The 22,963-nt window shown below is 44.4% G+C and overlaps 1 protein-coding gene across 1 annotated transcript in view; it reads left to right on the forward strand.

The window, feature by feature from the left end:
• Positions 1-3,015: 3,015 nt before the first annotated feature.
• The window catches only part of SLC9A4 (solute carrier family 9 member A4), a 44,988-nt gene continuing 25,040 nt past the window's right edge, over positions 3,016-22,963 (forward strand). The window contains exons 1-4 of the mRNA XM_004460399.4: positions 3,016-3,830; positions 9,061-9,524; positions 20,016-20,275; positions 21,484-21,701. Coding sequence (XP_004460456.2) covers positions 3,575-3,830; positions 9,061-9,524; positions 20,016-20,275; positions 21,484-21,701 — 1,198 coding nt within the window. The 5' untranslated portion in view covers positions 3,016-3,574. The remainder of the gene's footprint in view (positions 3,831-9,060; positions 9,525-20,015; positions 20,276-21,483; positions 21,702-22,963) is intronic.

The following is a 22,963-nucleotide window of genomic DNA, read 5'->3' on the forward strand; positions in this document are numbered from 1 at the left end:
GCCTAGAACTTCAGGGTGCCTAAGAGTTACCTCCTGAGAACCTCCATGTTGCTGAAATGTGGCCACTCTCTAAGCTAAACTCAGCATGTAAATGCATTACCCTCCCCCCAGCATGGGACATGTCTCACGGGATGAGCCTCCCTGGCACTGAGGGATTACTACCAAGCACCAGCTGGTGATGCAACCAGAAAAAGACCTTGAATAAAAGGGGGAAATGGTAAAAACAAATGAGTTTATATGGCTAAGAGACTTCAAAATAAGTCAGGAGATCAGCCGGGGGTCATGCTTTTACACATCTTAGCAGGTTCTCAAATCTTAGAGGCAGCCGAAGTAATACAACCCCAGGTAGTGGTGTACCTGAGGGATAAGGAGATACCCAGGCCCTATGGTCATGACAGATGACTCTGGAGTTTGGTGCCTTGCCAGTTGGCCCTACTTTGGAATTTGTCCTCCTGAGTGTGATCGAGTTGGACTCAGATATGACTTCTCTATGCCTGAACCTATGGTTGGCACTGGGGCTGGTATATGCTCAGGAGATTTGAATCTCTGGTCTGTCTATGTGCCAGCTGGGCCCTGAGCCTCAGCAGAGATGTAACATCTATTCTCTAGTTTGTTGGACTTACCCAGGTCAGCTAACAGGGAGGTAATGATGGTCAACCACCACACCAGGGATCCGAGACAGCCTACAGTTGCAAGCAGGAGAATTCCATCCATCAGCCATGTGGGATCTAAGCCCCCTCTCAAGTTAGAGGTGGAGTGGATATCGCCATCTCAGGGTCTACAGGATGGAGGAATAAAATATGGATTAGAGTGGACTTACTGGTATACTAATATAGAATTATTGTGACCCTAGCAATGAAAGAAAGTATATCGTTGATGTGGAGATAGTCGCTGTGGGATTTGCTGAAGGGAGGGAAAGGGAAAAAGGTGTGATATGGGGGCATTTCCAGGACTTAGAGTTGTCCTGAATGATATTGCAGGGACAGAGGCAGGACATTATATATCCTGCCATAACCCACTGAATGGACTGGGAGAGAGTGTAAACTACAATTATAAACTATACTCCATGCTGTGAAGAATGGTCCAAAATGTATTCATCAAATGAAATGAATGTACCACGCTAATGAAAGACGTTAATGTGAGAGGAGTAGGGGTGTGGGGAATGGGGTATATGGGAGCCTCTCATATTTTTTATTGTAACATTTTGTGTGATTTAAGTATCATTAAAAAAAGATAGTAAAATAAATAAAATAAAACAAAAAGCAAGAATTTAGAGGGAGCAGATGTAGCTTGGTGACTGAGTGCCTTCTTCCCATATACGAGGTCCTGAGTTTGATCCCTGGTACCACCTAAAAAAAATAAACAAACAAGTGAAAAAACAACTCTTACCAACACTCATTGGGGAGCAGATGTAGCTCAGTGGTCGAGCACCTGCTTCCCATGTAAGAGGACCTGGGTTCAATCCCTAGTACCTCCTTTTTTTAAAAAAAAAGCATTTAGAAAGTGTTCAGAAAGCTGCATGGGTGGAATGATGCTGAGGGATGACAAGGAAGGCAGCAAAACCTTGGCTTGGAAGACCAGTTAGTAGGGTGCTGCAGAATTCAAGCTTTTCTCCTACGTTGGCATCACCTCCCTGATAATGCATATACTATCAGTTATCTGTTAGTTTTAATGCTAAACATTGTAATATATTCACAACGATTTGGAATTTTAGGTCAGGAAAGGCATGTCTGGTATAGGCAGCATCTTCATTTTATAGATGAGGAAACTGGGGCTCAAACAGGTAAAGTGAATTTTCCAAAGTTAATCAGATGATCAATGCCTGAGAAATGTGGTCTTCTGATTCTTAATTCTGGTCTTTCACAAAATGCTGTGGGAAGCTCTCAGACAATAAAATTGCAGGATAATAAAATAAAATGAAAATGAAACTAAAAATATAACAACTATGATAAAGAAGCTTGGATTGCAAAGGCATTCACGTATTTCTTTTTGAGAAAAAAATGACCCATCCATGGTGCCCTTCTTGTGGCCATTTTAATGAATGGACCAAGTCTCTTTTGGAGTCAAACTGAAAAGGGAAGAGAAAAATAGTCATCTATTGTCTTGCTAAGTTGCCTCTAGGTGTTAGCCCTCCTCCTTCTGTCTCAATTTTCCAATGACCTTTGCTGTATGTTTAGGGGCAATCATCTGCACTAACTACATGTACTAAGAAAAACAATTACAAATCATTCTGCAGTTTGACGTGGAAGAAATGTTGAAATAGTACGTAAATAATAATTCTCATTTTCTACTGAGTCCTATTGATCATTGCAGTAGAACTGTGATTTATATTTTACAGTTTAAGAAATATGTAAAAATAATTTAAAAACTAACATTGATTAAGTGCCAACTATGCGCCAGATACTTTACTTGCTTTTTCTCATTGAATGCTCCTTGACATACTATGGAGAAGTTATTATTTTCTTTCTTTTCAGATAAGGAAGTTTTGAAAGTTAAGTGACCTGGCCAAGGTCATCCAGTCAGGTATAGAAGAACTAGGTATAGTTCCCTAGAATTCATTTCAAAATTCTTCTATAAACACCCAGTTATACTGATTCTTTTAAATGATAGATAATAAAATACTTTAAAATGAAAATATTGGATGTGTCAAATTTTAGAGTCCTTCAAAGCTGGGTTTTTAGATGTCTTTAATGGAGCTGTTTTTCTGTACCTTTAAAAAATTTTTTTCATTTAGTACTGTAAATTTCATTCCTTCAGTGGTGTACACTCATGGGCTGTGCCAACCTTTACCTCCCTAGTTGCTATCCCCTTCTCTTCCCCGTCCTCTTCTCTTCATGAGATATCATATGAGACAGTTTTCCAGGAAAGTCCTGGTTTGCACCTGTGCTTCTGGCATAATTTACACGGTTACCTTCTTCAACCTTTATGACTGTACACGGCCGTGGTGTGTGCGTCCCGGCTGCCCACTAGGTGTCAGCAGTGTAATCTTTGGAGAACACCCAGGGAAAGCATTTTATTACAAAAGTCAAATCAGAGCAAATAATTAAGTGTAGCTCAAGAGCTACCTGCTGCCTTGGCCATGCAAAACAAGTGTGCGAGCACAGGGCGGAGAGAAGGAGCACGTGTGGGGCAGGTAGCTCTGCCCGGGCTCTGACAGAGCGGAAGGACTGTCCCTCCTCTGCAGGACTCCAGGGATGTCTGGAAGGAGAACTCTGGTGTCCTTTTTAATTCTCACTCGCAAGGTGAGGCCACTGTGCCTCAGAGCTAGGAATCAGCATTGCATGAAGGGGCACTTCCGCCCTCATAAATTGCTCTTCCAGTCATGATCAGATGGAAGGCATGCAGGGCTTGACGATGTTTATGAATGGCTGTGTTTGAGCCAGAAGCTGAGTTGCCTAAAAACAGATGCTTCACAGAAGGTTAGAAAACAACATTTAGAGCTCGACGACATTCTTGGACTCTTCTTGGCCTGTGGACAGCGCGGACCTATGACACAGGTGGAGGTAGCTGCTCTCTAGAAGTCCTCCTCCCTTCAGCTGTGGCACACGGCAGGCAGGAGACAGAAGCTCAGGCCATGTTTCCTCAGATGTTTGTGGCTTTTGGTCCTTGGAATTGGCTGCTGTTGCTGGTGAGCCTTGAGAATTCTGAAGCATCTTCTGATTCAAACGTAGCTGCAAATTCCACTGTCCAGCATGCACTTAATGCCCGGTTTGCTGCTGCCAGCCCAGAGCCAGATGAGAGGATATCTGTTTTTTCACTGGATTATGACTATGTTCAGATTCCTTATGAGGTCACCCTCTGGATACTTCTAGCATCCCTTGCAAAAATAGGTAAGTCCAAAACACCTGGCCGTGGGAGTTGTTTGCCATACGAGATAACATATATGAACATGCCTAATAGTGAATGAAATGGATTTCTTAAACTAAATTGCTATTACTTCAAAAATTCTGTTCCTTTGGAGTCAAGGGAATGTCATAACTGCTTTTTATAAAAACTACTTAAAGCTTCAGGATTGTGCTTTGAAATTTAAGAGCATACTTTTGGAACCTGGGCTGTTTTAATTTCTTCCCATTTCAGGGTTACAGCCATGTGACAGTATCAGCATGTTCAAATCTCGCTATGTTTTCAAAAGCATAGAAAGCAGTGTACGTAAATCTCAGAATAATGCATTGGAAAGTCCAAGTATCATAGGGTTCTTCTGTAAACTATCCTTCCTTCATTCTTGCCCAGGTAGCCTTGGCTTCACCAATGGCTCCCATTATTTATTCTTTAAAGTGGGTCTGCATTCTTTGCAAATTGATAGAAAGCAAGGAGCAAGGCAATCCCAGGCAATTCTGACATGCCTCCATGATGGGAGTTGTGGTTGTGTGAGATATTATCCGTCTGTGAAATATTGGTTTCTACCTGAGCCTAATGAAGCGTCAGTGGGGGCACCTCCGGGTCTTTTTGTAAAATAAAGTGAATTCGGGTTAATCGAGGGTTTTTTGACGTTAAAAAAAATCCCAAAGTGGTGGTTCCTGTTCTGTGAGGATTTATCTCAAACTCCACCTCCTCACCTCTTTAAAGCCAGAGTATTTCAAACTGGAAAATTGATAACATTCTCTCATTATGAAACATAACTTTTCCTTTGTTTCGGTTATTAACGCTGTTAATTGAGTAGGGAAATTGCCTTATTGAGAATGAATCTGTGGAACATTTGGATGCTCATTTATATTTCTTCTCTAGGAGAGGTATAAAACAGGAGCTGAGCCATGGAAATCTGGCGGTTAGCTCCGTGGCTTCCAGGCTGGGGGCTTTGTTCATCCCCCAACGCCCTCTCCACAGATGCTGGGGGCCCTGGCAGGGTCCCCAGGCGTCTTTTCCTTCATTTTGAGTTAGTAAAGTGTGAAGACTAAATGGGAATTGTCAGTTTGCAGAACTCTTGTGCTAGTTGTTAAATGATTACACCAAGGGTCTCACATTATATCTAAGAAGTGCAAAGTAAAAAAAACAAAAACAAAAACAAAAACAAAACCCAGCTTTCCAAATGAGTCATATTCTCAGTTCTGAGGTAGGGATCTAACACCTATCATGGAACTACATGGAAACTGAGAATTCTCAAGGCCATTTCCTGTGAATCTTGAGTCTTGTTTTGTAAGAAATAGTAGGTGAAGTTTGTCTGAGAATCAGGAAACTAGATCTGTCATTAACTAGGTAGTCACTTTGTCTTGCAAAGTCTCAGTCTGTTCATCTATGAAAACATTTCTAAAAAATATGCAAGAATACCAGGGACTGGGCCGGTAGTTTTACATATGGTGTTTAATTTATCAGGGACAAAAAAAAAAAAAAAGACTTATAAAACTTTAACGCTAGGAACTTATATGTGTTGTCTAGATTCTATATTATAAACTTGAAGTAAGATATAATTAATAAAGTTTATTATATCATTCATTCTTTTATTCAGTTATTCTATCAAGGCACATTTATTGAGCAGAGATGCAGAATGTGAGAATGATCATGGTGTCTCACCTAAGAAACTTGAGTCTAATGGAGAAGACAGGTAAACCTAGTGCACCTGTTCCTCTGACAAAAGAATCTCAAAACTTGCCCCATACCATTTGAAAGCACCCATCTCTGCATGTTATAAAACAAAGATATCACAAAACAAGGATAAGATAAAGTCACCTTGGACTTCATGGTTTATTCTTTATTCTACTTTTTGGAATGTTATAGAAGAATGTTCCTTGAATCTCTGGTCAATATTTTTTCAGGGCCATCTTTTGGCTTTCCAGGAGGATTTGTTATTTATGGCTATTTAAGTTTCAGGTGTTGGAACTGTGAAATCTCTAAATGATTGATTCTATTATCCATCATGAAAGGGGAAGAGTTTTAAAATGTGAAATAACTGATGTATTGCATTTGTCTTTCTAGAGTTTATGCAACATCCTACATAATATAACAATGCACGTAGCATTTCCCTTTACAGTAAGTACCCTACTTGAGGGTATGTAGCCTCTTCCTACTGCCACTGCTGTAGGGTGCAACTTTGGCTTGAGGCAGGTACCTGTTGAATCCATTCCAGGAAACTCGAGTCCTGGAAGCAGAGCCAACCTAGGGAGCAGTGGACTTGGAGAAAATAACACTAGGGTCACTTCCATAAAGTTAAACATAATTAAAATAAGCATTAAGAAAGGAAGATGTCATTAGGAAATGCAGAACGCAGGACTCCAGGAGGAGGCCTGAAACTGGCCTTGAAGCCAGTGGGATAGGGGTGTGGTGGTAATAGTGCCCCTTGATTCTCAGCATACTCCATTGTATGAACCTGCTGAAGGTGAACAGGGGCGTTCAAAGCCAAGGTCAGGGAAACTTGCTGAACATAAAAATAGATGGCCGAACCTAAAACTTCCTCAGGAGACACTCACTCGCTCCCCATAGCCTGTGGGAGGAAGCCCTCCCTACTCAGCCTTGAATTCATGGCCCTTCTTTACCTGTTCCTACATCTTCTACTCCCACTACTGCCCAATTCAAAATTTCTTCCAGCCGGGTGCAAATGAATGTCAAAATTGGCTGACTGGACCATTCCTCAATCTCTTCTTTTGCTCTTGAAATTTTCTCTGTCTAAAATACCTCCCACTTGTTTTTCTTTTTTTTTTTTTAAAGATTTATTTTATTTATTTCTCCCTCTCCCCTCTCCCCCCCCCCCCCATCTGCTCTCTGTGTCCACATGCACCCTCGGCAGCACCAGGAAACTGCATCTCTTTTTTGTTGCATCATCTTGCTGCATCAGCTCTCTGTGTGTGTGGTGCCACTCCTGGGCGGACTGCGCTTTTTTGCCCAAGGCGGCTCTCCTTGCAGGGCACACTCCTTGCACTCCCGGGTGGGGGTGCCCCTGCATGGCACAGTACTCCTTGCATGTGGCAGCACTGCATGTGGGCCAGCTCACCACACAGGTCAGGAGGCCCTGGGTCTCAAACCCTGGACCCTCCCCTATGGTCGGCAGATGCTCTATCAGTTGAGCCATGTCCGCTTCCCATGACCCACATCTGCTTCCCCCACTTGTTTTTCAATGCTATAAATCCTAGGCATTCCTCAAAGACTTGTTTAACTTCTGCTTCTCATGTCAAAGCTTCCAGAGCAATGTTTAGTCTGTTCATTTATTCATTTATACACATACGGATTATTTCAGCAAATAGATGAGCTGTTGTGGACAAGGCATCTTGCTCAGCACTCTGGGGAGATGTAAAGACAGAGAGCATTGTGGTGGAGTTCAAGGGTGTTAGAGATTAACAGGGGAGATAAGTCATGCACCATAAATGGTAGGCAGGATCACCACTGCTAGACAGGCACAGGTAAAATATTATGATAACCCAGAAGAAGATATTATTTCATTGGGAGGAAGTCAGGAAAAACTAGGCCTTGAAGGGTGAGCAGGAACAGGCTCAGGAAAAGGACAATCCAGGCAGCAAAAATAGTTAAAGAAGATAAGAAAGGGGCCATGCTGGTAAAAAGGCATTTGGTTGGCATCTATTTAGGGTGTGTAAAAGTACTGGAGGGTGTGTGGGAGAATGATTTGGAGATGGCCCTACAGTGACCCACTGTGCTCTTCTTTCTTCCCACACTTGTTGGGACCCTCCATCAGCACTTCATTGTATATTATAGGCCATCTTGTTTTTAACTTATTATTTGGTCATGTCTTATTTCTAAAGCTTTGTCAATAGCGGGAATTGTAGTAAACATTTTTGGTCCTTCACCTCACAGTACTTATCAGAGCACAGGAATGCTTAATAAATAGCCTCAGTTTAAAACCCATGAGAAGCTTTGTGTACCATCAGAATGTTAGGCAGGGAAGGAGAAAATCAAATACTCCTGATGTAGAAAGCTCATTCTGGGTTGCAGTGTCAGAATGGACTCAGTGATTGAGGGTGAAGTTGGAGAGCAGGAGGATAATGCAGTAATTGTGATAAAAAAGGGGGAGAGCCTGAATAAAGGCAGTGGCCATAGAAATGGAGAAGAGGGAATGGACTTCAGCAGTAGCTAATTTGACTTGGGTCTGATGAAATATGGAGTGACTGCATAAAGTGGATCAAGGTGATAGAGGAGGCCCTGGTTTCCCTCTGACTGCCTGGCTGGATAGCAGTGCCTTTGGTTAAATACAGAAAATCAAAATGTAGGACTTTTTGTCTTTTGGTTTGGTGGAGAGGGGAACAGAATAAGGTAAGTTTGAAAGGAGCAGAGTTTAGGTGTCTGTCTTAGTCTGCCAGGGCTGCTGTGACAAATACCACACAGTGGCATGGCTTAAGCAATAAGAGTTTTATGTCCCAGGGGTGCAGAGGCCAGAAGTCTCAAATCAAGGCGAGAGCAAGCCCATGCCTGTTCTCAGAGTCTGGAGCATTCTGGTGCTGGCCTGCCCCAATCCTGGGGCCCCTTGGCTGGCATCTCTGCAGCCCACCACGTGGACATCCATCCTCCTTGTGTTTGCTGATGTCTGGCTTCTTCCTGTGTGGCCTCTGCTGCCTTCTCTTTCAAAGGCCTCCACTAACACAAGAGAAGCCCCACCTGACTCAGCTGAGCCACATCTACATGGGATTTTAGAAGATCCTATTCACAGATGAGTCCACAAGCATCTTCCCAGGGCCTTTTAGACAAGGGGGTTCATATGCACAGGAAGGCGGATGAAGCTTAAGCGCGTGTCTTCTGCTGGGAATGTAGCTCCTGCACACTCTACCACAGACACTGGCAGAGTGTTTTTTGCAGGAGTGCAGAAGAGTGTTGTCCACTTCTCTCCTTTTCCCTCAAAGGAAAGCAGGAAGGAGGACGGGGACGGCTGGCTGGGAACTTCTGTAACCTGCGCTGGGCCCTGCCTGCTAAGTCCTTGACCACATGTAAAGCTCACACGACCCTGCCAGGTGGACACAACACCTGCAACAGATGGGGTGCTCAGGCTCAGGGGTGCCAGTCAGCTGCCGAAGGTCCCACCTATTTGGCTTTGGGACCCCTCTTGTATGCCTGTCTCCTGGCGCTAGTGTCCAGAACTGTTTTACTGACAAAGGTCTCAACACGCGGTTGTCTGCTCTCGCCCAGGCTTCCATCTTTACCGCAGGCTGCCGGGCCTCATGCCAGAAAGCTGCCTCCTCATCGTGGTCGGCGTTCTGGTGGGCGCCATCATCTTCGGCACAGACCACAAATCGCCCCCCGTCATGGACTCGAGCATTTACTTCCTGTACCTCCTCCCGCCCATCGTGCTGGAGGGAGGCTACTTCATGCCCACCCGGCCCTTCTTCGAGAACATTGGCTCCATCCTCTGGTGGGCGGTCCTGGGGGCCCTGATCAACGCCTTTGGCATCGGCCTCTCCCTCTACCTCATCTGCCAGATCAGGGTGTTCGGCCTCAGCGATGTCAACCTGCTGCAGAACCTGCTGTTCGGCAGCCTGATCTCGGCCGTGGACCCCGTGGCCGTGCTGGCCGTGTTCGAGGAGGCACGTGTGAACGAGCCGCTCTACATGATGATCTTCGGGGAGGCCCTTCTCAACGACGGCATTAGTGTGGTGAGCTGCCAGGGACGGGGCCCCCCGGGGGGGTGAGGGGTCGGATGGGTGGCTGGGACAAGGGGCTATGGCAGGACAGTGATGGGCTGCAGACGACGGCGTGTGGTCAAGTCCTGGTGACTTCCCTTAGGGTCTCTGCTGTGTACATAATTGCTCACCGGTGCTGCTAGCTTATGTCAAGTGAGGAAAAGGAGAAAGACTTAATTCTGCAGTCAAATTCACATTTTCACTTAGTAGGTGGGAATGGTGGCTAAGGGCTCTTCTGGGTTTTTCATGCCAGGGAGAGTAATAACTTATATTTTTATGTTCTCCCATTCACCTGACCCCATCCTTATTATATGTTTTGTCTTATGTAACCTGCTGCGTTAGAGGAAGTTAAATAAACGTCAGGGGTGGGGGGAGAGGACCAGTGGGTTTGTGCAAGTGGGTAGCTTGTATATCAGTCTCAATTGCGTGACTCGTGTGGCAAATGTGAATGAGGCCTTTTTGCTTAGCAGCTTCCTGCGGCGGAGTCATGTGGGTCCTACAGGCCAGAGCAACGTCGCGCAGAGAGGCACAGAAGAGGCCTGCAGGCTGCCGCTTCTGGAATGTTCAGGATGAGCCGGTCATTTTGCTCAGTTTCATCAGATTCTACAAACCCTTAGCCACTTGGTAGTCTATGAGACTTGTACATTTGCGTTATTTCTAAACTCATATCACATCACCTAAGTAATTCTAGAATGCTTTTTCATTTTAAAAGAGACGAACGTACAAAGTTACACAGCATAAAACAAAGGCCTCACATTCCCTTCTTCTCACCCTCTCCCAAGAGGCAACCACTCTTACCAGTTTGGCATTTGTGCTCCCAGTCTTCGTAATAATATAGATTGATCTAGGTGTAGATGTAGATTCTTTTCCTAAAGATTATAAGACTGTATTTTATCAATTGCTTGGATGTCAGAAGTCTTAAAGTTCTTGCTATGCCTTTTCAACTGCTGCTTAGTATTTCATCGACTGGGCTTAGTGTAAATTATTTAACTATTTCCTGATTGGTAGTTACTCAGTTTGTTTCTAATTATTTACTCTTCTAGCACTATTGTAATGAGTTCCATTTTTGCATTTTCAAGTTTCCTTTTTTTGTCTTTGTTATTTCCATAGGATCTATTCCTGGAAGTGAAATGTCTAGGCTCAAAAAAAATAGGTACATTTTAGATTGATACAGCTTCTGCCAAGGAATTTGGATTCTTAACAAGCACCTCTGGTGACAGCAAAAGTTCAAGAACTCTCGGTTCATGCCTTTAGGTCAGGAGAGGCTGCTGGAGCTTTCTCTAACACGATGGTCCACCTAGAACCTCTCCCAGGACTGAGTTCTTCCCTGGGCTCCCCTTTTCCCTGCTTCTGCTACCAAATACCTCTTTCTTTTGACTCACCTATCCCTTCTTCAGGTACTTTCATGCTGTTGGTTTTGTTGTCATCAAGTGAGAATGTTCTTGGCTGAGAACCATTCCACCTTTTCAGTGGCCTCTCTGGACAATTGCTTGGCAATTTCATAGTTCATCTCCCTGACATGATCTTACTCACATTCAGGTTTTTGGGGTCACCTTGCTTACTGTTACCCCAGTACTGACAATGCTATTGAACATGGTCATCTGTGATAACGTCACCCCCTCTTGGCAGCCTCAGTCAGGTAATTATTCAACCTTCCATTCATAAATTATTAGAGAAGTCTAGAAAGGACTTTCTGAAAACCACCTCTTGAATTTTCAGCAGCACACTGTTTCTTCATTGGGCTCTCCCTGGCCTGGAAACAGAGCCTTTGTTCATGACCAGCGAAGCCTTTGACTCTGCTGCCATTTGGCTGCTGCCTGTGACATCGGGAATCTGACGTCCCCCTGAGTTTTCTCTGGATTGGCTATCTAGAGGCAATCTCCTCTCCGTTTCTGGTTGGGGTTTCTTTGCTAGCAACGTTTGGCTTGCTTAAATTCCCCAAGGTTTAATTCTGTCTGCTTGGGCATCTTTTGACAATGATAATTTCAGAATAAAATTAGACATTTCAACAACCAGAGTGTCTGGCGAGGACACCGCCGTGACCATGAACCAGCAAAGCTGCTGCCGCGTCGGCTCGGGCAGAGTCACCCACACGCCACTCCCGGGTCACGCCGCGGGCAGGCCACCGCGCAGTGGGCTTAGGTGGGTGCTGGGGCATCCCGTGTTGCTAAGTGAAACCAGAGAGTCTCCCACGCCCGATTTAGAAAGCAGTTTGAAAGCAACTGATACTTTATCCCGTCCAGTTGTACTTTGAGAGTCAGGGCCTTGAACTCGCCCTTTCTTCGAGGAACGCGTCCTCCCTGAGTGCGAGGCACCGAGCGTGCTCTTCCAGCAGAAAGCCTGAATAACGTAGAAGGCTGCCCGAGAGCGGCGGGTCCATGTGACAATGCCCCAGATCGTTAGCTGCCAACGCTGTTCTCTCTGGAGAAGGAGCTGCTCCAGGGCTGTCCAGTTACCAATGAATCTGTCTCTCCAGGGCTCCTGTTCCTCCCGCTGTTCCCTCCTTCCAGATATTTCAGGCTCTGACTCTTGGCTCACAGGACGTACTCCTCCTGCCAAAAGAGGCAGAGATGTACCCCAGTCGCCTGAAAATGGCCACCGCTATCCTACAGAGGCTAATGGCCAAAACCACAGCAGGAAGCAAGGGGTCCTGTGAGGGGCACTTTTAGAGTTGCTCTTTTATTAAATCCTTTCATCGTACTGCGAGGCATAAATTAATACCCTCACTCCACAGAGGAAGAAAATAAGGCCAAGGAAGTTAGAGTAAACAGGAGCCCGCCCAATGGCAGAGCTGACCCGGCGCTCAGGGGCTGCGCCATTCCAAGTCTCCTTCCTTCTTTTACCTTTCTTTTAAAAGATTTATTTATTTATTTATTTATTTATTTATTTATTTATTTATTTATTTCTCTCTCATTCCCTGTCCTCTCCCCCGCCGCCCCCCATTGTCTGCTCTCTCTGTCCATTCACTGTATGTTCTTCTGTGTCTGTTTGCATTCTTGTCAGTGACACCCAGAATCTGTGTCTCATTTTGTTGCATCATCTTGTGGTGTTAGCTCTTCATGCGTGCGGCACCACTCCTGGGCAGGCTGTCCTTTTTTCCCACTGGGCGGCTCTCCTTATGGGGCACACTCATTGCGTGTGGGGCTCCCTTACGCGGGGGACACCCCTGCGTGGCAGGGCACTCCTTGTGCCCATCAGTACTGCCCGTGGGCCAGCTCCACACGGGTCAGGAGGCCCTGGGTTTGAACTCTGGGCCTCAAATGTGGTAGGTGGACACTCTATTTGTTGAGCCAAATCTGCTTCCCTTCTTTCATTTTTGAATTCACAGCTCACAGAGCTGGGAGGGACAGGAGAGAACCCTCCGTGTTATCCAGGAGGAGGCTGAGGGCCTGGGTTCATGTCCAGTTAGTGAACCAGCGCTCTTTCTCCAAAACAGAATTATCTGGCTCTGCCAGTTCGCTGGGTGCTCTAGGCGAGATGCTGATCCTCTCTGAGCCTCATCTCTCCATCACATTGGAATAATGCTATGACTTATGGCATGGGGTCCCTGGATAATTCTTATGAAGCTCTTAGTGAGGTGAATGCCTCCATGGAGTGAGCGCTCAATTGCTGCTAGCTGTTTGCAGACACTGCATAGTGCCTGCTTCATTCTTAATGGGCAGCTGATTTTAAACATAGCATTTTTAGCTTGACATCCCTCCTGAATTTTCCCCAATCAACTTTGTGAATAAGCAGCAAGGCGAAGCTGCCAGGGTTGCCGTTGCCCCCATCTCTCCCTGCCTCCCCTCTTCCTCCAGCTCATCTGTGAGGTCCCAAGGGCCAGAAGGGGCCCGCAGCTGGGACTTGAGTCCTGGTCGCCTGGCTGTGGGGTGCCTCTGCTCCCCACTGTTGCCTCCACTGCACCTTCACAGGCTCTCACTCGCGCCCCTCCACTTTCTTTCCCACTTGTTTTCTCTCGTCCCTGGTGATACCTGTATTAGTCCCGGCGTAAATGAGAATAAGCAAGCCAGAGGGAACTACCACTTCCACGTGCTGACCTTGGGCTGGCACCGTGCGCAGTGCTTCACACACTTTTCTGTTCAAGTCTCATCACAGCCTCATGGGGAGAGGCTGTTGTTTTGCTATTTCATGAAGGGCCAGAATGAGGCGGTGCTGAGAACATGGACCGCCTGGGCCGGCACTGGGCCATACCCCATGCCTGGCTTCCTGTCCCAAAACTGCTTCCTTCCTGGTCCTGCGGGCCTTTTAGCTGAGTTACCAGATTGTACTTGGCATATATTTCTTCACTGTTATTTCCAATTAGAGAGCTAACCTCACAGAGAGGTGCCTTATTTACTTTTTGGATGTAGTTTATTCCATGATTCTTGAATACTTCCTAGTCTTTCTACTCAATATTTACCCAAGAAAAATGAAAATGTAAGTCCATGCGAAAGACTTGCTCATGAATATTCATAGCAGCTCTACTTCAATGGCCAGAAACTGCATGTTGGGAGAGATGCAAATGTCCATCAGTCAGTGAATGATGAACAAAATGTGCTGTAGCCGTGCATGCAATACTACTCTGTGAACAAAGGAATGGACTAGTGATACCTGCAACAACAAGGCTAACTCCCGAAGCATCATGTTGAGTGAAAGAAAAGGCACAAGAGCTTGCATAGGGTATGATTCAATTGGTAGAAAATGCAAAATAATTCACAGTGGCAATAAGAGATCAGAGATTCCTGGGGCTAGTGTGGACAGGGTTTGAGATTTAGCATTGGCTGACTTTTTTCCTCCAGGATTTGAAAACTACACACTCACTACTGTGATTTGAAATGAATTAAAAATATATATATATTTTGCTACTGTGATGAGATCTATAGCCTGGAAATCTGAAATATAAGAATTGGTTTTCATATGGCTGGGATCTTCTTAATTATATGCACTACTTTACGTTCTGAATCTGTCAGTGCATCTTCCTGGCAGGATGCGCTGTGTCCAGGGACAAGACTCGCCCCCTCGGCTTCCCCAGGCCATTGGAACCAGCTAGCTACTTGTGATCTGGCAAGCTACATAAAAGCGTTTTAGCTGTGGCAACCCTATGCAAATCTTTAAATGCTAATCACATTCCCTCAGTGTCCCTTGGGTTTGAGAGTCAAATAAGCTCCCAGATCCCACTTAAACTCATGCAAACTTGCCCTTTCTGGTTCTTGCAGCGTCTTGCTCCTTCTCTCGGGTTGCTCCTTAGCACACGTGCTGAGTCTAAAGGGACAATGCCTAAGTGGGCTAAGATCCAGGCGTGAGTTCCTCCAGGAAGGCAGGAGGTGAGACCCGACTTTAAAAACTCACTTAGCTGCAATAAAACCATTCTCTTTTGAATTCATTTTGAAATCATAAATCACTATTTTTTTTTCCAAACACTTAGTCAAGATTTTCTCGAAGGATAACCTGCTTGCTTAAATAAAATATACCAGTATCAAAACATTTTTGTAAAATGTGATTAATGCACAAACGGAAAGATAGTATTGGCCAGGTCCAAGACAGAATAAGATGTGCAAAAGATTTATTTGGGGAAATGCTTGTGAGGGAAAATGCAGGGGAGCCCTGGGAAGTGGGAAGCTGCCAGACCGTGGGCTGATTGCCTCGGGTGAAGGGGAAGTAAGGAAACTGACTTAAACTGGCATAGTACAGTTCTCAGAGAGCCCATCAAGCCCACTGTGGGGTCCTCAAACTAAGGACGCCTGTCCGAGGAGCCCTGCACCTTTCAGCAATGGGTGCAGGGTACCTGCCCTCTCAGTCCTTCACCAGAACAGCCCATGGGGATCTCAGGGGAGCAGCTGGTCTATCAGTTTCTGTATTAGTCAGCCAAAGGGGTGCTCATGCAAAATACCAGAAACTGGTTGGTTTTTATAAAGGGTATTTATTTGGGGTAGGAGCTTACAGATACCAGGCCGTAAAGCATAAGTTACTCCCTCACCAAAATCTGTTTGGAGCAAGATGACTGCCGAAGTCTGCGAGGGTTCAGGCTTCCTGGGTTCCTACGTTCCTGAGGCTTACTTTACTCTGGCTTCAAAGTTCCTTCCTTCCTGGGGCTGGCTTCTCTTTCCTCTGTATGCTGACTTCCCAGGGCGGCAGCTTAAGTCTTCAGCATCAAACTCCAACATCAAAACTCCAACATCAGAAACCCTCAACTCTGTCCTTTGCCATGCCTTTTATCTGTGAGTCCACACCCACCAAGGGGTGGGGACTCAATGCCCTAATCATAACTCAATCATGCCCAGGTACAGGTCAGATTACAAGCATAATCCAATGTTTCTTTTTGGAATTCACCAATTATATCAAACTGCTACAGTTTCATTCCCTGTATTCAAAGATCTGAGAGTCTCCAACTGCTGCTGATAAAACAGATAGAGGTGGAAAGATCGAGACAAGCAGGATTAGAAAGGGCATATTTATAAAATACTTAGCGTAGTTATTTTTGAGAGGGATTGTGGGACATTGGTAGGGTTTTCCTTTGCACTTTTCTGTTTTCTAAAAGTTCTGTGCTTCGGCATGTGCACTCTTAAGCAAGTCTTGCTTAAGAGTTCAGCAGGTCTCCTTGGAAAAAAAAATCCTCTCCTACTTATAGAAATTCGCAGGGGATGTGCGTGTGTGTTGGGAGCACTTTGCACTCGGCTTTCTGAGTCTTCTCCTTAAACGTTCCCAGCTTCTTCTCCTTCCAGAAAATGTCCTAGAAACTTTTCTTTGAGGATGGAAGCAGTCTGTTTATAAACTTCCATCCACATTTCCTTACCAAACCAAGCTTATTAGCTACTGGGTGCTTATTATATTTAAAAAATAGTACCTAATCCATATACTCAAAACATGTGTGCTAGCCTCACCAAAGAAAATAATGGAACATTATGGGGGAAAAGGCACAGGTTAGGACCTTGTAAAATTCAAAGAGAAGTGATTTGTGCCCTGGGATAGTTATAACTAAAGTTTGCTGGTTGATAGTGCATTAATTCTTTTGTGTAGTCTTCTTGGTTATAGAAGCCAATGTGAAAAGCTGCTCAGGTGAAGTGCATGCAACCAAGAACCTGTGAGGAGACAGGACATTGTGTGGCCATCCTTCTGCTCCCTCTGCCCTGTCAAACAGCCTAGAGGAGGATTGGTTACATCTGAGCTAATTTGAGGAATGCCTCTCTCTGCCAACTCACATTCCGAAGCCAAAGCCCATGCTATATGGGATAATAGTTTTGATTTCTATGTATAAGTGGATAGCAAAAGTGTATAAACAGTTCACACGGTGACTCTAGGTCACCTATTTCAGTTTCCTTAGCTGCTCAAGCAAATCCATGCAATGGATTAGCTTAAACAAGAGGAATTTATTAGCTCATGGTTTTGAAGCTAATAGAAATCCAAATCAAGCCATCATCAAGGTGATGCTTTCTTCTCAAAGACTGGTGTTCTGGGACGGTTGCCAGTGGCCTTGGCCCAGGCTCCTCTCCTGGCCTCTCCTTGCTCTTCCAGCTTCCGTTGATGTTTACTTTCTGGCTTCTTCCTCTGTGGCTTTCTCTGTCTCTCTCTGAATTTTATTCATCTTATAAAGGACCCCAGCAATGGGATTAAGACCCCTCCTGATTGCATTGAGACACACCTTAACTGAAGCAACCTCAACTAAAGGTCCTAATACCAGGGGTTCACACCCACAGGACTGGATTAAATTTAAGAACATGTTTTTCTGGAGGACATAGCTCCAAACCACCACAGCTCCCCAAAGGTAAGGATGCTCATCTCTCTATGTCATAGGCTTCTGCTTCTCTCTGTCACTGGAGGAAAGAACAGCATCACTAAAACAATTGTGAAGGACTTAGAAGAGAGGTAGATGAGATGAAGCGGGCTTTGTCTTAACTGTAATTTGGTTGTTTATTATCATGAACATAACAGGAAACCAAGCTAGAGACCTCTCCTGCAGACAATCATTTATCACCAACCTCTCTGTGGGAAAACAACCATCTGTTGTCATGGGGAGTCAGCAGCGGCCATGGGCAGACCTGGTGGGGCCAGAATGGAAAGTGGGCTGGGTAAGGAAGGGTGATAGCTCCTTGCAGGCTGGAGACAACAGCCAAAAGGTCGGCTTGTACGTATCAACTGGCAGCATGCAGTTCTGGTAAGCCTTGAGCGTGAAGCCAAAGTCAGACTCCAAAAGCTGTCAGGTGACACTGAATAACAGAGGTGACCCTGAGTGCCTCAATGAGGAAGGCCAAATGGGGACTTGAGAGATCAGAGACGAGCAGGAGGCTCGGGCCTCGGCAGGCTGCAGGGTGTGGGTTCATGTCCAGAGAGAAGGCAAGAGTGAGGGGCAGCGGTGAGGGTGCCCCCCAGAGACCAGAGACTTGAGGGGACAAGGGGGTACAGTTCCAATCTGTTCTGGAGAGGCCACTGCTCCCCTCCTTTGGGTTTTAGCTTTCTGCCCTCTCCTGTTTTCCATCTTCCTGGTGTAGACAAATGAAGGTGTGAACTGTGGTTTAGCAGGACTCTTTAGGGACTGAAGTTCTCAGGGGTCGTTTTCTGCCAAGATCTTACTTTACCTGTGTGTCTGCTGCCACTTTTCAGATGTTAGATCTAAGTTCTGTGCTGCTAAGTAACATGAAATAGTGCTAAACAGATCCCTGTAACTTCTAAGTAAGTTTTAAACATCCCAGGGTCCATAGAATGGAGGAATAAAATATGGATTAGAGTGGACTTACTGATATTCTACTATAAAAATATTGTGATTAGTAATGGAAGAAATTGTAGCATTGAGGTGGAGAAAGTGGCCACAGCAGTTACTGAAGGCAGGGAAAGGGAAGAAGAGATGTGGTGTGGGGCATTTTTGGGACTTGGAGTTGTCCTAAATGATATTGCAGGGTCAGATGCTGGACTTTATATATCCTGCCATAACCCACGAATGTACTGGGGGAGAGTGTTAACTACAGGGTAAACTATTATCCATGTGGTGCAGCAGTGCTCCAAAATGTGTTCACTGAGTGCAATGAGTGTGCTACAATGATGGGGAAGGTTGTTGGTGTGGGAGGAGTGGAGTGGGCCATGGGGGGTATATGGAACCGTTTATATTTTTTATTGTAACACTTTTTGTGTGATGTATATATCTTAAAAAATATACAATTTACAAAAATGATGGGGTGGGGGGGTGGGGGGGTGGGGAGTGGGTTATGGGAATCTCTTATGTTTTTTATGTTTTTTAATGTAATGTTCTGTGTAATCTATTAACATTTTAAAAGTGTAAAAAAATAAAATAAAAAAATAAAATAAGTAGAGAAACAATAGGACCATGAAGGGTGTGTATCACATAGAATAGGGTTGTTTGGGAGATTCAGTGAGATGATGATGTACATGGATAGGGTAGCAGTCTGGGTACAGTCAGGAAAGAGAAACCACACAGGAGGTTAAACAGAGGAATTTCAATATCCAAGTCCTACATATTCCTATAATAAAAGAATAGCTGTAGATGTAAGGGAACAGTCTATAGTACCCACAGGCGAGGGGGCGTACCCAAGGAAGGAAAAACTGGAAGTAGGGTCAGTGTGCATAGGGCAAGGTGTGGTCAGTCACTGGCCAGCAGAGAAGTTCCCTCCTTTACTCAGGCTGGAGCTGGTCCGAAATTGCCGGGCAAACAGTAGGCCACCTCCGGAAGGGAGGCGGGAGCAGGCCTCCGCAATCGGTGGCACGGGTATGCGGTGGGAGTCGGGTGCCAGAGTGGGCAGAGGATCTTCAGAGCTTAGAGGGCTGCCTGGTGGGAGCAGGGGCTTGCTGAGAGCACAGCCACCCTGGGTGGACCCCAGGCCACGTAAGGGTACACGCAGCCACGCTGGGGCTTTATATCCATGTGGAGAGGTCTGTGGAAAGATGATCTCCAGGCCGAGGCTGCGGGGGTGCAGAGAGAGCCCCTTTGGGACCTCAGGCAGGTTCCATAGGATGTCCTCACACACCCACAAAGCTGATGGCCTGCCTTCCCCTCTCACCTGCTAGGCCTCGCTGGAAATTGCTACAAGTCCTTTCCTTCTGCAGTGTTCCTTCAGCGCCCTCTATCCAGAGAGTTTTGCAAGTTGCTCACCTTAAAGGAGAAAGGCTTAAATGGAGAAATACCACTGTTTATTATAGTGTCTATATTGAAGGGTGCATTTGGAGCTGAGAGGCAATACAATTCTAACAGACCAAGAGTTTAGCAAAGAGACTGGCATGTAGTAAGCATACAGTGGTTGAAAGCTGTGGATATCATACTTCTTAGACAGAGAAATGGAATAATGTTAAATTATTCACAAAAATTTAAACCTTAGGTAGCCATGTAAATATTTATGACTGTGTAATTTATTGTATATTATTTAATTAGGCACAAATTTAGGTATCTGTGGATAAAATATATTTTTAATTTCTAATTCATATTTCTTTTTTCTCTTCTTTCTTTCTCTTCTCCTTCTTCACCTTCTTCCTTTTGTCTAGGTCTTATACAATATACTAATTGCCTTCACAAAGATGCATAAATTTGAAGACATAGAAACTGTGGACATTTTGGCTGGATGTGCCCGATTCATCATTGTGGGGGCTGGGGGTGTGTTTTTTGGCATTATTTTTGGATTTATTTCTGCCTTTATCACACGTTTCACTCAGAATATCTCTGCAATTGAACCACTCATCGTCTTCATGTTCAGCTATTTGTCTTACCTAGCCGCTGAAACCTTGTATCTCTCCGGCATCCTGGCGTGAGTACAAACCAAGGAGCAGCTCTCATGGGAGTAAGAGGAAATTCAGAAGCTAATGATGTGGACCATGCATCTGGGAAAGGCAGGACTTTTGAAGTTAATCTCAAAGGTGTTGCAGGATTCAGGATTTAAACACTTTTGTAAAATCTGATTCTGGTCCTTTGCCAAACAAGTGTTCTCTCCAACATTTGTGTGTGCTCTCCTCTCTTCATTTGCTGAAGGAGAACATAGTAATTACACGGTCAATTAGAATGCTCAGAGTAGCTGATGCAGAGTAGAGCTGGGAGAAGTTCAAGGTTAAAATCTCAGCTCAGTATTTTTTTTCCCCTGAAAAATCAATTATTTTAATTTGAGGGGAAGCATGCCATGAGGGACCATCATTCAGCTACTTCCCTCAAAGCACATCACAGCACTGTTTCTCCTCAGTGTAGAGTGAAACCAGGCTGATGGGGTAAGACTGGAGATCTAGATTTCATTTTCCTAATGAAAATAGTTTTAGATGCTTATCCTCACATAGCTCTTGGAATGATGTTTCTCCACTTGGCTTATTATATCTGCTCACACCATTTTTTCAATGATGTCCTCATGTCCAGCTACTCAGGTAGAAATATTAACTTTTATTTTATAGAAGATTTCATTAAATTTAATTATGTAAACTCTAGGCAATCATCATCTTCTCAACACAGAAATGATCAAAACTCTAAGACAAGACATAGGTCTTTCTTTTTCCACCATACTTGCTTAGTGGCTCCAGAAAAGATATATTTTAAATGAAAAATCTCCCATAATATTATTGTAAGAAATATTGTTCCATTGGAGGAGATGGGAGTCCTGGCTAAGTTATTCTTTCTAGGCAACTGAAACAGATTTATTTTGGTTTAAGACAGAGCAAAGTAGAGAGCAGAGGTGGGACTAAGAAGCTCTTGGCAGGGGAGGGGAAGATAAAGTGTCGTGCTTCTGGTTTGCCCGCCTGAATTGTGTCCCCTACTCCACTTCACTTTACTCTTGGGGAGAAAGAAGAGAAAGAAAGAAAATCTCTGAAAAATCTGCAGCTAGAGAAGGGGAACAGATGAGATGTTCTTTCTGGAAAACAAAACAAAACAAAACAAAACCAGAATCTGTGTATCTTTTTCATTGCCAGTAAGGAGAAAGTTAAGTGGAGTGGCAAAACCGGGTCAATTCTCCCTGAGCCTCTGCCCCTTTTGCAGAATCACGGCTTGTGCAGTGACCATGAAAAAGTATGTAGAAGAGAACGTGTCCCAGACATCCTACACGACCATCAAGTATTTCATGAAGATGCTGAGCAGTGTCAGCGAGACCCTGATCTTCATCTTCATGGGCGTGTCCACGGTGGGCAAGAACCACGAGTGGAACTGGGCCTTCGTCTGCTTCACCCTGGCCTTCTGTCTCATCTGGAGAGCCATCAGTAAGAGACCGGCCGGGCCTGAAGAGGCTCCTGTCCTGCCACTCTTTAGGTTTCTCGTTTTCATTCCTTCAGTGTAAAATGAACAAGTAGCCCATTGCTGCTAACTGGTTTTACTGGTTAGGGGAGTATAGGCACCTGGTATTGGCCAAGAAGGTTTTCTGTTTGCTCCATCAATCAGTTCAAAGTAATTAGTCCTTGATAAGGTTCTGCACTGACTTGGCTGGAGCAAACGAATATATATATTTTTTTAATTGAAGAGAGCACTTTCACATCAACACATTTAAATATAACTCAGTAAATTTATCCCTTTCACTTCTTTGCCAGTTTGTACCGTTTCGCACCTTAAATCAGATAGAGATTATCAACTGTGGGTATTTACACTTTGTTACAGAAAAAGCAAGATCTCACAAATCATATTTTATGTCATGCCAATACTATTAGAGAACATTCCCCTAAATAATATAGGTAATTTTATTTGAGGGTTGAGTTTGTAGGAAACAAAGAGCCAAGAAGTGAATCTTCATTTTAAAAAATCCTTAGCTTTAGAGTAGTACCTAAAAGGAAACTCTATAAAGCAACTGGAACCACCCTGTAAAATAAACCTAATTTTTAAATGAAAGGAACATTAAATGCTGAACTATAACGTGTGTTGCCTTTTGATTAGAAGTAATTATATTTTTAAAAGACTTTGGCCAATATTTGAAGCTTTAGATATAGTGCTTTTGGAATCATCAAGCCAATTACTCAATGAGAAACTAGAGGAAATGACTAAGAACTTACCTGGAATGCATCAATTCTAAATTAATTCAGGATAGGTCTTTATATTTAGGATCCAGGAAAGACTTATAAGAAGGCAAAAAGTATTAAAATATTCATGAAAGTAACTCTGAATATATATGCCGATTGGGTCCTCAGGAGAGAAAGAAATAAACTGTAATAAGAGTTCATAATCTCAATCCAAGTCCTGGCTCTATTCCTGACTAGCTATTTGACCTTGGACAAGACAAATTTCTTAAATCCCTTGCAGTCTTAATATACTAGGAATTTACAGGGAAGTAGAGAAAAGGTCAAGAGAAGAAATACAACATAGCTTAAGTCCAGGCAGAATAGAAACCATCCAGGAGATGATTAATATTACGGCTACCCCAACATTGCTGACCCTTCATTTTAGTTCCCAGAGAGTGACAGACTTGGCCCATATCTCCGGATCGACACAGTCAGGTGTCAGCATCCAGTTCTCTGAGTCCCAGGATGGGTGATCT

The sequence above is a fragment of the Dasypus novemcinctus genome, chromosome 17, assembly GCF_030445035.2.
Source record: "Dasypus novemcinctus isolate mDasNov1 chromosome 17, mDasNov1.1.hap2, whole genome shotgun sequence".
In the NCBI taxonomy this organism is placed as follows: domain Eukaryota; kingdom Metazoa; phylum Chordata; class Mammalia; order Cingulata; family Dasypodidae; genus Dasypus; species Dasypus novemcinctus.